Here is a 16,768-nt window from a genome sequence, read left to right as displayed (position 1 = left end):
ACAAAGCCTACATTTGACTTGTATCAAGTATTTTATAAGCTTTCTCTCTCTCTCTCTCTCTCTCTCTCTCTCTCACCCCTTGTAGTTTCTGTCGGATCGTATTCTGAAGGCAACAAGGGTGGTGTACAGTGCCTTGATAGAGCGTAACCCTGACCTGATCAGAGACAGAAAGCATCACCTAAAGACCTACAGGTATGTATTGGGCCTCCTATGTCAATGACTTCAATAACTATTGCTTTGTATAGTTCCCTTGTAGAGGTCTCACTCTCTCCTCCTTACAGACAATGTTGTTCGGGGAAAGATCTTGTTGATTGGCTGATGAAGCTAAACAAATGCCTCCAATCAAGGAGCCAGGCAGTTGGAATGTGGCAAGTCCTGGTGGACGAAGGAATCATTGTTCATGGTAAATGAGATTGCTTTAAGATGTGTATATACAGTAACTGCAATTATTTCATCAAAGTTCAAAATTGTTAATCAAGCCATAGCAGTTTTGTACGTTTTCTGATAGTTTGATGATAGTTATAGTCCTTGTTTTTAACAAGTCCTCACTTTCATTAGAGTGAGAGTATTATCATCATGTATTGTGAAATATGATCATTGAGAATCAACCACTCTCTGTGAGTGTAACAAAACTCAATGTCTTCTATCATCACAATGTAGTGAAGCAAGAGTTAAACTTCCATGACAAACACACTCAATTTTACCGCTTCCTGGATTCGGAGTTTGGACTGAACCACTTGACTAATGAGAAGGATGCACTGAATCACACAGCCAATGAGAATCTCTACCTGAAACACACAACCAATGAGAAGGACCAATCAGACGAAGAGCTGCAGGAGGGTTTGTTGTTATTACTCCAGATGGGTCCAGATGCTCTTCTGACCATGATTTTACGTAAATGGTGAGTTCCATTTTATTATACTGTGTGTCTGAATCAAGTTTGTTTTACCCTTGAAGTCAAGGGGACAATGAACTTGTATTCTATCCTATCCTATCATAACCCATCCTATTCTAAGTCATAGCCTGTGACAGTATTCTAACCTGCCCATATCCCTTCCACTCTGTAGCCCCAGTCAGCGAAGTGCTGAGGACCTGGAAGTGATCTATGAGGAGCTGCTTCATGTCAAGGCTGCTGCTCATCTCTCCACCTCCGTGAGTGACAGCATCCTGTTCTGTCCCTGGGCTGACTGAGTCCTAAATGGCACCCTCTTCCCTATGTAGTGCACTACTTTTGAATAAGGGCCATAGGGCTCTGGCCAAAAGTAGTGAACTCCATTTAATCTAGTCAGAAGATGTTCAGAACGTCCTGTAGAAATAAGAAACTGTGCTACACCATGGGCCGTATTCAAAGTCTCAAGGTAGGAGTACTGATACAGCATCAGTTTTGCCTCATAGATCATAATGAATAAGATTATGTGGACGGGGGGGATCTGATTCTAGATCAGTACTCCTACTCATCGACTCTTTGTGAATTAAATATGGGCCCAGTTCTTAGAAAGTGGATTGAGCCTCCTGTGGACTAGAAAACCTGCACATGATGAAAACCTGCACATGATCCACATTAAGTCTACTCCTGGGCTGCATAAGCAATGTTCAATGGAGTATCGAAAGTGATTGAAAATGGTTTTAAATCCAGGAATTGGTTTAATCTGGGTCCGAGAAGAGGATGTAACCCTACTGTATGTCCTGTAGAACTAAGGCTTTATGCTGCCCCTCCCACTGACCTCTCCCTGTTTAATCCTGTCTCATCCCCTTTCCTTCTTCCTGTAGGTGCGTAAGGAGTTGGCAGCAGTGCTGGTGTTTGAGTCCCATGCCAAAGCAGGCACAGTCTGTGAGTGTGATAGTCTGTAATAGTCTTCCCTGATGTTTATTTGAACTGTGGTGGGCCCACATCACTACCACAGTGCTACAGATACTCTGTCTCTGTTTCCATCCTCCCCCTCACTGCAGTATACAACCAACCTGTCCTTTAGGCAGAACTCATTATTCCTGCCACTGATGTAAAACCTACTGAAACCTACTGGAATATTTCAATATCTTTATCTTGGACAATCAGTCCATTAGATTGTCAGAGAAAGCTGTGTGTCGGCAGAGCTGACTGAAACGTCAACCTAAATGCCGTGTGTACCTTTGTGAACATGGACAAGAAGATACAGATCACCAGCATTTTGCCTCCCAGCCTTTCGTTTTTATTGGACTTAGTGCCCTTTGGGACATAATTACCTGTGAAGTTGATTGACTTAGATGCTGATGTGTGGGAGAGAGACTGGTGGGATTCATCCTGATTATGTGTATCTGTGTTTCTCAGTGTTCAGTCAGGGAGACAAAGGCACTTCCTGGTACATCATCTGGAAGGGCTCTGTCAATGTCATCACACATGGAAAGGTAAGGCCATTACCCCAGGTCTCTTATTTGTGTACGATTCTTTAGTATACACACTTTTGATGAATATTTGGATACTACATTTGAATTGTATTCACATTGTACTTACAGTGTGTGTGTGTGTGTGTGTGTGTGTGTGTGTGTGTGTGTGTGTGTGTGTGTGTGTGTGTGTGTGTGTGTGTGTGTGTGTGTGTGTGTGTGTGTGTGTGTGTGTGTGTGTGTGTGTGTGTGTGTGTGTGTGTGTGTGTGTGTGTGTGTGTGTGTGTGTGATGCAGGGTCTGGTGACGACGCTACATGAGGGAGAAGATTTTGGGCAGCTGGCCCTGGTGAACGATGCTCCCAGAGCAGCCACCATCATCCTGAGAGAGGACAACTGCCACTTCCTACGAGTCGACAAACAGGACTTCATACGCATCCTCAAGGTGGATTTGGTTACAGCCTGATGTTGTGTACATACCGTATTCATACTGATGTGTACTGTCCTGTGTGTATTCACACAGTATGTGTGTAAGTAGATACAGTCTGTATGACTGTGTTTCAGGATGTGGAGGCTAACACCGTGCGTCTGGAGGAACATGGGAAAGCTGTGTTGGTGCTGGAGAAGGCTGAGTCGACCAATCAGGGAGGGACAGGAAACATCAGCAAGTGAGACACGCCCACCTCTCATACAACATACTGTATAACAACAATCAGTCAAACAAGCACTTACACATTCATCATTCAACCTAAATGAACACACTCATTCAAGGCGTTATTAGACCAATGTCATGTAAACCATTTTTTTTGCTGTAGAATGTAACACGTTTCAGTACCATTTTTGTGGACAGTGTTATTAATTGTGGCAGTTATCTGCTCGCCTATTGTTGATTCAACACAGAAATGGACTTCAACCCTGTTCAGTTGAATGGACTGCACTTTATCTCACCTCAAGTGTTTTAACAAACATTGGGTTTAATGAATGTGATGCTGGTGATGCTGACTGACTGCCTCTTTAGTGAAGTGTCTGCCTGTTGCTCTCTACACACCTACACACATACCTATACTCTCTTCCTCTTCCTGTCTTCCCTTTCTATCTCTCTCTCTCTATCTATCTCCCTCTTCCACAAACACACAGGTATACAGTGATGTCTGGAACACCAGAGAAGATCCTAGAACACCTGCTTGAGACAGTGAAGTTGGATACTAATGGCAATGATGCTATAGGTATGATGCTATATGGCTTGCCTTAGTCCAAACATCTCTCTACTATAGTGGCTGGACCCCTCTATGTCGATGGACCACTGACATACTCCCACTGTTTTATGTTCAAAGAAAAGGAGTTCCTCTTTTAAGACACACTATAGTGAACAATCTGATGACCTCTGAATCCTCAGCCAAACTTTAAAGATAGTTTCTGGTTTCATGGGCACTGTTTGTTTGGGTCATTCACATGAAACAGCCAACAACGACAGAAAACAACAGGCAGAATCAGGCCAGTCACATTCCTGGCTATTTATTTTATGTCCGCTAAAAGCCAAAGTCAGATGACTCAAATTGTTTCTGTGTTTTTCGGGGAGGAAGCACGGGGACGGCGGGAGGGACACAGAATGCCATTAGGCCTTGTTAGTGTGTTATGTGTTGTTCTGTCTGTGTGCCCACAGATCCCTGTGTGAGCGACTTCCTACTGACCCACAGGGTCTTCATGCCCTCCAGCCAGCTCTGCCCGGCCCTGCAACAGCAATACCCTTTATGATGATTATGATGGTGGTGATGCTGATCGTGGTGGTGGTAGTGGTGGTGGAGGTGGGGGTGGTGGTGGAGGGGTGATGATGATGATGTTATAAGTTGTTGTGTTTATTTCTATTTACTATGCCTCAATTCAATCAGATCGAGTGTTAACCGGTGTTGGCAGACATCCGCATAGCAGATGTTTTGGTGGTGTTGGAGGTGTAACTGCGGTACGGGCTGACCAATAGGTGAGCGGCTGCTCTTGTGTGTCACAAACCACACCCTTCCTTATTATCCCTACCGCGTCAGAAGTTCAAAACGGCAACAGAAAGTGTAGGCTAATGCATGTTTTCATGTTCATTTGGATAGGGGGGATTTATAGCTTCTCAGTCTAATCGAGGTGTAGAAAATAGAATAGCACTCAAGTGCTTGAACTTGTAACGTGGATGACTGAACTTCTAACATGGCTGCATGGGATCTGTCAGATTATAAAATCGGTGGTTTCGTTGCATCCAATGGCAGTGTCCGCGATAAGATAACGCAAGGAGCCGCTTATGGATTTCAAATCAAATTTTATTTGTCACGTGCCGAATACAAAAGGTGTAGACCTTACCGTGAAATGCTTACTTATGAGCCCTTAACCAAACAATGCAGTTCAAGAAATAGAGTTTTTTATCAAATCAAAAAGTAACACAATAAAATTACATAACAATAAGGAGGCTATATACAGGGGATACCGGCACCGAGTCAATGTGCGGGGGCACAGGTTAGTCAAGGCAATCCATAAAGTCACTATGCATAGATAATAAACAGCGAGTAGCAGCAGTGTAAAAACAAAGGGGGGGCGGGGTCAATTTAAATAGTCCCGGTGGTCATTTGATTAATTGTTCAGCAGTCTTATGGCTTGGGGGTAGAAGCATTTTTTATTTTTTATTTTTTAAGCCTTTTGATCCTAGACTTGGCGCTCCGGTACTGCTTGCCGTATGGTAGCAGAGAGAACAGTCTATGACTTGGGTGACTGGAGTCTTTGACAAGGATTTGACAGCTCTAACGCAGTTCCACCGAAATCTGATAGAATCTAGCCCTTACATTTTGTCTCTATAAAGGGAAAGCCAGACACATCGCGGACACCGACGCCTCGCTTCTGGACGAGCTAAACACCTTCTTCGCACACTTCGAGGAAAACACAGAGCCGCCAACATGGGCCACCGCCGCTCATGAGGACTGTGAGCTCTCGTTCTCCATGGCCGGCTTGAGTAAGACATTTAAGCATGTTAACCCTCGCAAGGCTGCCGGCCCAGACGGCATCCCAAGCCGTGTCCTCAGAGCATGTGCAGACTAGCTGGCTGGAGTGTTTACCGACATACTCAATCTCTCCCTATCCCAGTCTGTTGTCTCAACTTGCTTCAAGATGTCCACCATTGTTCCTGTAGCCAAGAAAGTGAAGGTAACTGAACTAAATGGCTATCGCCCCGTAGCAGTCACTTCTGTCATCATAAAGTGCTTTGAGGGGCTAGTTAAGGATTATATCACCTCCACCTTACCCAACACATTAGAACCACTACAATTTGCATACCGCCCCAATAGATCCACGGATGACGCAATCGCCATCGCAATGCACACTGCCCTATCCCATCTGGACAAGAGGAATACCTATGTAAGAATGCTGTTCATTGACTACAGCTCAACCTTCAACACCATAGTGCCCTCCAAGCCCTGGGTCTGAACCCCGACCTGTGCAACTGGGTCCTGGACTTCCTGACAGGCTGACCCCAGGCAGCAACACCTCCACCACGCTGATCCTCAACACGGGGGCCCCACAAGGGTGCGTGCTCAGCCCACTCCTGTACTCCCTGTTTACCCATGACTGCATGGCCATGCACGTCTCCAACTCAATCATCAAGTTTGCTGACGACACAACAGTAGTAGGCCTGATTAAAAACAATGACGAGACAGCCATGGCGGAGTGGTGCCAGGAAAATAACCTCTCCCTCAACGTCAACAAAATGAAGGAGACAGCAGAGAGAGCATGCCCCCATCCACATCGACGGGGCTGCAGTGGAGAGGATGAAAAGCTTCACGTTCCTTGGCGTGCAAATCACTGACAACCTGAAATGGTCCATCCACACAGACAGTGTGGTGAAGAAGGCGCAACAGTGCCTCTTCAACAGGAGGCTGAAGAAATTTGGCTTGGCCCCTAAGACCCTCACAAACTTCTACAGATGCACCATTGATCACATCCTGTAGAGCTGTATCACCGCCTGGTACGGCAATTGCACTGTTCGCAACCTCAGGGCTCTCCAGAGGGTGGTGCAGTCAGCCCAAAGCATCACCGGGGGTACACTGCCTGCCCTCCAGGACATCTACAGCACCCGGTGTCACAGGAAAGCCAAGAAGATCATCAAGGACCTCAGCCACCCAAGCCACGGCCTGTTCACCCCGCTACCATCAAGAAGGCGGAGACAGTACAGGTGCATCAAAGCTGGGACCGAGAGACTGACAAAAAGCTTCTATCTCCAGCTCCTATCAGACTGTTAAATAGTCACCACTAGCAGGCCTCCGCCCAGTGCCCTGCCCTGAACTTAGTCACTGTTACTAGCCGGCTACCACCCGGTACTCTACCCTGCACATTAGAGACTGCTGCCCAATGTACATAGTCATTGAACACTGGTCATACAGTGCATTCGGAAAATATTCAGAACCCTTGACTTTTTCCACATTTTGTTACGTTACAGCCTTATTCTAAAATGGATAAAAAATCATAATTCTACACACAATACCCCATAATAAAAAATGCAAATATCACATTTACATAAGTATTCAGACCCTTTACTCAGTACTTTGTTGAAGCACCTTTGGCAGCGATTACAGCCTTGAGTCTTCTTGGGTATGACGCTACAAGCTTGGCACACATGTATTTGGGGAGTTTCTCCCATTCTTCTCTGCAGATCCTCTCAAGCTCTGTCAGGTTGGATGGGGAGCGTTGCTGCACAGCTATTTTCAGTTCTCTCCAGAGATTTTTCGATCGGGTTCAAGTCCGGGCTCTGGCTGGGCCACTCAAGGACATTCAGAGACTTGTCCCGAAGCCACTCCAGCGTTGTCTTGGCTGTGTGCTTAGGGTCATTGTCCTGTTGGAAGGTGAACCTTAGCCCCAGTCTGAGGTCCTGAGCGCTCTGGAGCAGGTTTTCATCAAGGATCTCTCTATACTTTCCTCCATTCATCTTTCCCTCGATCCTGACTTGTCTCCCAGTCCCTGCCGCTGAAAAACATCCCCACAGCATGATGCTGCAATCACCATGCTTCCCGTAGGGATGGTGCCAGGTTTCCTCCAGACGTGACGCTTGGCATTCAGGCCAAAGAGTTCAATCTTGGTTTCATCAGACCAGAGAATCTTGTTTCTCATGGTCTAAGAGTCTTTAGGAGCCTTTTGGCAAACTCCAAGCGGGCTGTCGTATTCCTTTTACTGAGGAGTGGTTTCCGTCTGGCCACTTTACCATAAAGGCCTGATTGGTGGAGTGCTGCAGAGATGGTTGTCCTTCTGGAAGGTTAACCCATCTCCACAGAGGAACTCTGGAGCTATGTCAGAGTGACCATTGGGTTCTTGCTCACCTCCCTGACCAAGGCCCTTCTCCCCCGATTGCTCAGTTTGGCCGGGCGGCCAGCTCTAGGAAGAGTCTTGGTGGTTCCAAACTTCTTCCATTTAAGAATGATGGAGGCAACTGTGTTCTTGTTGACCTTCAATGCTGCAAAAATGTTTTGGTACACTTCCCCAGATCTGTGCCTCGACAGAATCCTGTCTCGGAGCTCTACGGACAATTCCTTCGACCTCATGGCTTGGTTTTTGCTCTGACATGCACTGTCAACTGTATAACCTTATATAGACAGGTGTGTGCTTTCCAAGTCATGTCCAATCAATTGAATTTACCACAGGTGGACTCCAATCAAACATTTCAAGGATTATCAATGAAAACAGGATGCACCTGAGCTCAATTTCGAGTCTCATAGTAATGGGTCTGAATACTTATGTAAATACGTTTTTTCTGTTTTTTATTTATAATACATTTGCAAACATAAAAAAAAAACAGTTTTCACTTTGTCGTTATGGGGTATTGTGTGTACATTGATGAGGATTTTAATTTTTTTAATCAATTTCAGAATAAGGCTGTAACGTAACAAAATGTGGAAAAAGTCAAGGGGTCTGAATACTTTCCGAATGTGCTGTATATTCCGGTATCTGACATTGCTTGTGCTGATATTTTTTGGATTTGTGTGTGTCACTAGGAACCGATGTGGAAGTGGTGGAGGAGTCAGGCGCAGGACACAGAGGTTAAGTCCAACAGACTTTAATAGTCGAACGAACAAGAGAAAAACCCGACCTCGAAAATAAACCAAGAGGCGAGGGAAAATTACGCAACACGCGTAACACTAAGCACAAAACAACAAGAGAGTGCAGACACGTAGCTCCGAACAAAGTGGCAGCAAAAACAACACACAATAAGACTAGTGCAAAACACGGAACTTATAAGACAAGTAATCAACACACAAATGGACACAGGTGTAACAGACAGACAAAAGCAATCAAACACCGAAACATAGAGCGGTGGCAGCTAGTACTCCGGGGACGGCGAACGCCGAAGCCTGCCCGAACCAGGAGGAGGAGCAGTCTCGGCAGAATCCGTGACAGTACCCACCCCCTTGACGCGCGGCTCCAGCCGTGCGCCGACCCCGGCCTCGGGGACGGCCAGGAGGACGCGGACCCGGGCGCGTGGGATGCACACGGTGGAACTCAGTCAGGAGGGATGGATCGAGTATGTCCCTCCTGGGCACCCAGCACCGTTCCTCCGGACCGTACCCCTCCCACTCCACGAGATACTGGAGACCACTCATCCGGCGCCTCGAGTCCAAGATGGTCCGGACCCTGTACGCCGGGGCCCCCTCGATGTCCAAAGGGGGCGGAGGGGTCTCCTCTATCTCATCTTCTTGGAGTGGGCCAGCTACCACCGGCCTGAGAAGAGACACATGGAACGAGGGGTTAATATTTTTATACTCTATAGGCAGTTGTAACCTGTAACACACCTCGTTCAATCTTCTCAGGACTTTGAAGGGCCCCACAAACCGCCGACCCAGCTTCCGGCAGGGCAGGCGGAGGGGCAGGTTTCGAGTCGAGAGCCAGACTCGATCTCCCGGTGCGTACACCGGTCCCTCACTGCGGTGGCGATCGGCGCTCGCCTTTTGTTGACGGATGGCACGCTGCAGATGGACATGGGCAGCGTCCCACGTCTCCTCCGAGCGCCGAATCCACTCGTCCACCGCAGGGGCCTCGATCTGGCTCTCGTGCCAAGGTGCCAGGACCGGCTGATAACCTAAAACACACTGGAAAGGTGTTAAATTGGTGGAGGAGTGGCGGAGAGAGTTCTGGGCCATCTCTGCCCAGGGGATGAACCTAGACCACTCCTCCGGCCGGTCCCGGCAATAGGACCTCAAAAACCTACCCACATCCTGGTTGACACGTTCCACCTGCCCATTGCTCTCTGGGTGGTACCCCGAGGTAAGGCTTACCGAGACCCCCAACCATTCCATGAACGCCCCCCAAAATCTGGAGGTGAACTGGGGACCTCGGTCAGACACAATATCCTCGGGGACCCCATAGTGCCGGAACACATGGGTAAATAGGGCCTCCGTGGTTTGTAGGGCAGTAGGGAGACCCGGCATGGGAAGGAGACGACAGGCCTTAGAAAACCGATCCACAACGACCAAAATGGTGGTATTCCCCTGGGAGGGGGGTAGGTCGGTTACGAAATCCACTGATAGGTGGGACCATGGTCGTTGTGGAACGGGCAGGGGATGTAGCTTACCCCTGGGCAAATGTCTAGGCGCCTTACACTGGGCACACACCGAGCAGGAGGAGACATAAACCCTCACATCCCTAGCTAACGTTGGCCACCAGTATTTCATGCTAAGACAGTGCACGGTCCGGCCAATACCTGGATGTCCAGAGGAGGGTGATGTATGAGCCCAATAAATAAGACGATCCCGAACCTCGAGCGGAACGTACGTCCGCCCCACAGGACACTCGGGGGGAGTAGGGTCGGTACGCAGTGCCCGCTCGATTTCCGCATCGACCTCCCATACCACCGGAGCCACCAAACAAGACTCCGGCAATATGGAAGTAGGCTCGTTGGACCTCTCCTCCGTGTCATACCGCCGGGACAGGGCGTCTGCCTTACCATTCTGGGACCCTGGGATGTATGTGATCTTAAAAACAAACCGGGTTAGGAACATGTTCCACCTAGCCTGACGAGGGTTCAATCTCCTAGCTGCCCGGATGTACTCCAGGTTACGGTGATCAGTCAGAATGAGGAAAGGGTGTTGTGCCCCCTCAAGCCAATGCCTCCACACCTTTAGGGCCTGGACTACGGCTAACAGCTCCCTGTCCCCAACGTCATAGTTGCGCTCCGCCGAGCTGAGCTTCTTGGAGTAGAACGCACAGGGGCGGAGTTTAGGTGGCGTGCCGGACCGTTGTGACAGGACTGCCCCAATACCGGTCTCGGACGCGTCTACCTCTACTTGGAATGGTAAAGAGGGATCCGGATGCGCCAGTACCGGAGCCGAGGTGAACAGGTTCTTCAGTTTAACAAATGCCCTGTCCGCCTCAGCCGACCACTGCAAACGAACCGGACCCCCCTTTAGCAGGGACGTAATGGGAGCTGCAACCTGTCCAAAACCCCGAATAAACCTCCGGTAGTAATTAGCAAAACCCAAGAACTGCTGCACCTCTTTTACAGTGGTTGGAGTTTGCCAATTACGCACGGCCGATACCCGGTCAACCTCTATCTCCACACCAGACGCGGACAACCGATAACCCAAAAAGGAGACGGACTCCTGGAAGAACAGGCATTTCTCTGCCTTGACATACAAGTCATGCTCCAACAGTCTTCTCAACACTCGGCGCACCTGGGCTACATGCTCGGCTCGTGTAGAAGAGTACACTAGGATGTCGTCGATGTAAACTACTACACCCTGCCCATGCATGTCCCGGAAAATCTCGTCAACAAAGGATTGGAAGACTGAAGGAGCATTCATTAAACCGTATGGCATACACGAGATACTCGTAATGACCCGAGGTGGTGCTAAATGCTGTTTTCCATTCATCCTCCTCCCTAATGCGCACCAGATTGTACGCGCTCCTGAGATCCAACTTTGTGAAGAACCGCGCTCCGCGTAACGATTCCGTCATTGTCGCAATCAGTGGCAGTGGGTAACTGTATTTAACTGTGATCTGATTGAGACTACGGTAATCAATACACGGGCGCAATCCCCCGTCCTTCTTCTTCACAAAGAAGAAACTCGAGGAGACCGGGGAAGTGGAGGACCGTATGTATCCCTGTGCCAAGGACTCGGCTATGTAAGTCTCCATAGCCGCTGTTTCCTCTTGAGACAGGGGATACACACGACTCCGTGGAAGAGCCGCTCCTGTTTGGAGATTTATCGCACAGTCCCCCTGTCTATGAGGAGGTAGCCGCGTTGCCCTCGATTTGCTGAACACAAGTGCTAAATCCTCATACTCAGGGGGGATGCGCAGTGCGGGCACTTGGTTCGGACTCTCTACCGAGGTCGCCCCTACGGAAACACCTAGACATCTCCCTACACACTGGGCAGACCACTCCATAAGAGCCCTCTGTTGCCACGCTATGGTAGGATCATGGGTGCTTAACCAGGGAAGGCCCAACACCACGGGGTACGCAGGAGAGTCAATCAGATAAAACTGAATGATCTCCTCATGACCCCCCTGCGTCGTCATCGTCAGCGGTGCCGTGACTTCCCTGATCAGGCCCGAACCCAACGGCCGGCTGTCTAATGCGTGGACAGGAAATGGAGCTTCTACCGGCCGAAGGGGAATCCCTAACCTACAACAAAATGCCCGATCAATAAAGTTCCCAGCTGCGCCTGAATCTACTAGCGCCTTATGCTGGGAATGAGGTGCCACCTGTGGAAATCTCACAGGAATACTCATGTGACCAACAGAAAGCTCTGGGTAAGTGGGGCGCCTACTCACCTGAAATGACTCCCCAGTGCGTGGCCTGTTGTCACCTCTCCCAGGAGACCCTCCCCAGCACCTGGCCGCGGTGTGTCCTCCACGACCACAGGTGGTGCAGGGGATGGCCCCCCTCGGGTTCCCTCTCCTCCTCTCTCTAGCGCCAGCACCCCCGAGCTCCATGGGAATCGGCTCGGAGGTGCTGGAGGGTGGAATGGACGACCCCCACTCGGGACGTCCGCGGGTAGCCAGCAGGGTGTCTAGACGGATGGAAATGTCCACCAACTGGTCGAACGACAGGTTGGTGTCCCTGCAGGCCAGCTCACGACGAACGTCCTCTCGTAGGCTACACCGGTAGTGGTCAATGAGGGCCCTCTCATTCCACCCCGCATCCGCCGCTAGTGTCCGGAACTCCAGTGCGAACTCCTGTGCGCTCCTCTTCCCCTGTCGGAGGTGGAATAGACGCTCTCCCGCCGCTTTCCCCTCAGGTGGATGATCGAAGACGGCCCTGAAGCGGCGGGAGAACTCCGCGTAGGTGATGGTTGTGGCGTCTATTCCCCTCCATTCGGCGTTGGCCCACTCCAACGCCTTGCCGGATAGACAGGAGATGAGGGCGGAGAGACGCTCTCGTATCCCGAGGGCGCCGGGTGTATGGTGGCCAGGTAGAGTTCCACCTGCAGGAGGAATCCCTGACACCCGGCTGCAGAACCGTCATATGCCCTCGGGAGCGAGAGCCGAATCCCACTGGGTTCCGGTGCTGAGAGAGGAGGACTGGCCGTTGGTGATGGGATGTTGTAAGAGTGCGTGGGCACCTCTCGATTCACCAACTGGCGCAGAGTGTTGGACACCTCGTCCATGGCGGTCCCGAGTTGCCGGATCATAGTGTCCTGGTAGTTGATCCGGGCTTCCAGGGATTCGGGTGCCGCGGCTGTTCCTGCTGACTCCATGGTATGGTGTGTTGTTCTGTCACTAGGAACCGATGTGGAAGTGGTGGAGGAGTCAGGCGCAGGACACAGAGGTTAAGTCCAACAGACTTTAATAGTCGAACGAACAAGAGAAAAACCCGACCTCGAAAATAAACCAAGAGGCGAGGGAAAATTACGCAACACGCGTAACACTAAGCACAAAACAACAAGAGAGTGCAGACACGTAGCTCCGAACAAAGTGGCAGCAAAAACAACACACAATAAGACTAGTGCAAAACACGGAACTTATAAGACAAGTAATCAACACACAAATGGACACAGGTGTAACAGACAGACAAAAGCAATCAAACACCGAAACATAGAGCGGTGGCAGCTAGTACTCCGGGGACGGCGAACGCCGAAGCCTGCCCGAACCAGGAGGAGGAGCAGTCTCGGCAGAATCCGTGACAGTGTGTATTGTTTTATATTCTTAGGTATACTGCACTGTTGGAGCTACAAACATAAGCATTTCGCTGCACCTGCGATAACATCTGCAAAATATGTTTGCGCGACCAATACATTTTGATTTAAGAGGATCACATACCCAACATTTTGTGGGAGTATTTTTAATTGGTCTACCAAAAACAAATGAAATGTTTGAAATGTTATTCAATTAAATAAATTAAACAAATTAACATCATTAAACCAAAGCATCCAGCTCCTCCAGCTTAAGAGACAGACTAGTGTCTCTTCAGTCGACAGCAGCTCAGACAGGTCTAGGTCTAGTATAGCTGTGTTAAGTTGTTGTTCAGATGGGTTGTCTCCCTTCCTTAACCCTGAGTGCACCTATCATGCCGAGCCGTCTGAGGGCTCAGAGCTGGAGAAGGCAGCCTACGCCCTCAACACCAAGCAGAAGATAGTGAAGCTGATTGGCCAGTGGGTGGCACTGTTCGGCCAGATTCTCAAAGACGACCCTATCGCTGTTGACTTCCTGGAGGTGAGTGAGGGTGATAGTGGGCTTCTCTATAAACACACACAGATATTATGTGTATGTACAGATATATACAGATATAGGATCTTAATTTGAGACAGTTTGCTACAGCAACATAAAATGTGAATTATTATGTGTATTATAATTCATGGGGGAAAAATTGTAGGGGTTGATACATTTTTCGTTAGGGCAAATCAAGACTGACATTTTAAAGTGGAAATTACAAACTTTAGAATACTTTTTAAACCTCGATTACACTACAAGTTTGCATTTCCTGCTGTGCAGGAAACATCTGTAGATGATCTACACAGGATCAATAATAGCAGTCTTATATTAATGTTATTTATCCAAATATAAGGCTCTGAAAAGCAGATAATGTAGAACATATTGTATATGTAATATATAGTAAATTGTGCAGTATATTATATTGAATGTAAGCCTGTGTATATGTCTCTGTGTGTGTTGTGACCATAAACATACAGTATACATACAGTGTTTCTATGCATGCCAGACGCTGAGGAAAGAGGTGACAGGTGACTCTCGTCTGTCCAGTATGCTGAGAGAGCAGCTCAGAGACAGGAGGAGAACCAGAGTGTGAGTAGTAACATATCACCCAGTCAGTCTGTCATATAGAAGAACCTACCAGGTGAATGAATGAGGTCAAAGGTCAAGATACCTGTAGTACGTCATGGGGTGGATTGGATATTTGTGGTGTGACTTCAGTAATGTGAAACTTAAGTTATATCTATTTCTATGTACTCACATTTTGATAGGCTCACATACCCAACAATTACGGCAGTATATTTTTATCTGTCTACCAAAACAAATTAACAAATTTAACAAGGCATCTAGCTCCTCCTGCTGAAGAGACAGACTAGTGTTCAGTCGACAGCAGACAGCAGCCATATTGTTAACATTATGAGGTATCGTAACCAGGATGATTGGAGTATTTCTTGCATGTAGATTCTAATACAAATAATTTAGAATTTTTTTTATCTTTCCAGGCTGGAGAATGGTGTTGAGTCACTGACAAGGGTAAATTGCTTAATAATAATAATAATAATAATAATAATAATAATAATAATAATAATAATAATAATAATAATAATATGCTTATAATGAATAATCTCGGTTAATCCAGAACTAAAATCTTGCGTAATTTGGTCAGATTCTAAAGTTATGTTTAAGTAGTCTATCCACGAGAGATTACATGCTCAATAAAGATCACTTTTGCACACATACACTATATATACAAAAGTATGTGGACACCCCTTCAAATGAGTGGATTTGGCTATTTCAGCCACACCCGTTGCTGACAGGTATAAAAAAAATCGAGCACACAGCCATGCAATCTCCATAGACAAACATTGGCAGTAGAATGGCCTTACTGAAGAGCTCAGTGACTTTCAATGTGGCACCGTCATAGGATGCCACCTTTCCAACAACTCAGTTCGTCAAATTACTGCCCCGGTCAACTGTAAGTGCTGTTACTGTGAAGTGGAAAGGTCTAGGAGCAACAACGGCTCAGCCGCGAAGTGGTAGGCCACATAAGCTCAAAGAACGGGACCGCCGAGTGCTGAAGCGCGTAACGCGTAAAAATCGTCTGTCCTCGGTTGCAACACTCACTACCGAGTTCCAAACTGCCTCTGGAAGCAACGTCAACACAATAACTGTTCATCAGGGAGCTTCATGAAATGGGTTTCCATGGCTGACGAGCCGCACACAAACCTAAGATCACCATGCGCAATGCCAAGCGTCAGCTGGAGTGGTGTAAAGCTCACCGCCATTGGACTCTGGAGCAGTGGAAACGCGTTCCCTGGAGTGATGAATCACGCTTCAGCATCTGGCAATCCGACGGACGATTCTGGGTTTGGCAGATGCCAGGAGAACGCTACCTGCCCCAATGCATAGTGCCAACTGTAAAGTTTGGTGGAGGAGGAATAATGGTCTGGGGCTGTTTTTCATGGTTCGGGCTAGACCCCTTAGTTCCAGTGAAGGGAAATATTAACGCTACAGCATACAATGACATTCTAGATGATTCTGTGCTTCCAACTTTGTGGCAACAGTTTGGGGAAGGCCCTTTCCTGTTTCAGCATGACAATGCCCCCATGCACAAAGTGAGGTCCATACAGAATTGGTTTGCCAAGATCAGTGTGGATGAACTTGACTGGCCTGCACAGAGCCCTGACCTCAACCCCATCGAACACATTTAGGATGAATTGGAACTCCGACTGCGAGCCAGGCCTAATCGTCCAATATCAGTGCCCGATCTCAATAATGCTCTTGTGGCTGAATGGAAGCAAGTCCCCGCAGCAATGTTCCAACATCTAGTGGAAAGCCTTACCAGAAGGATGGATGCTGTTATAACAGCAAAGGGGGGACCAACTCCATATTAATGCCCATGATTTTGGAATGAGATGTTCGACGAGCAGCTGTCCACATACTTTTGGTCATGTAGTGTACTTCTGCTCCTCTGGTTATTACCACATTACATGCCCCCTTTACTTAGGCAGATTGTGAGATAACAAAACAATACGAGTCCTCAGAAATTCTGGAAAAGTAGACAGTACATAATGCCTCCCTGAGCTAAAAGATATTAAAGCATAAAAAACATAGAAAAATGAAAAGCCACACTTGTGGCTGACGTACTCTGTCTGTTGTTTGTCACCCTCAGTTTGACTGGTTCTCCAGTTGTGAGGAGCCAGTGGGGAAGTGTCTGCCAATCAGATCACAGGACAAAGGTCAGTG

The 16,768-nt window shown here is 48.0% G+C and overlaps 1 protein-coding gene across 1 annotated transcript in view; it reads left to right on the top strand.

Annotated features, from left to right (window-relative positions):
• LOC311147854 (rap guanine nucleotide exchange factor 3-like) overlaps nt 1–16,768 on the top strand; it is a gene marked incomplete at its 5' end in the record, with an annotated part of 57,787 nt that overhangs the window by 33,885 nt on the left and 7,134 nt on the right. Inside the window, 14 exons of the mRNA XM_084184668.1 lie at nt 86–192; nt 282–403; nt 661–901; nt 1,068–1,152; nt 1,771–1,831; nt 2,309–2,385; nt 2,658–2,804; nt 2,924–3,027; nt 3,497–3,585; nt 4,023–4,101; nt 13,876–14,026; nt 14,532–14,614; nt 15,025–15,055; nt 16,695–16,761. Of these exons, the coding sequence (XP_084040794.1) occupies nt 86–192; nt 282–403; nt 661–901; nt 1,068–1,152; nt 1,771–1,831; nt 2,309–2,385; nt 2,658–2,804; nt 2,924–3,027; nt 3,497–3,585; nt 4,023–4,101; nt 13,876–14,026; nt 14,532–14,614; nt 15,025–15,055; nt 16,695–16,761 (1,444 nt within the window). The remainder of the gene's footprint in view (nt 1–85; nt 193–281; nt 404–660; nt 902–1,067; nt 1,153–1,770; nt 1,832–2,308; nt 2,386–2,657; nt 2,805–2,923; nt 3,028–3,496; nt 3,586–4,022; nt 4,102–13,875; nt 14,027–14,531; nt 14,615–15,024; nt 15,056–16,694; nt 16,762–16,768) is intronic.

Source organism: Coregonus lavaretus, assembly GCF_964263955.1.
Source record: "Coregonus lavaretus genome assembly, chromosome: 20".
Taxonomy (NCBI): Eukaryota; Metazoa; Chordata; class Actinopteri; order Salmoniformes; family Salmonidae; genus Coregonus; species Coregonus lavaretus.
The sequence above is the reverse complement of the archived record's forward strand: the minus strand, read 5'-3'. Positions and strand labels throughout refer to the sequence as shown.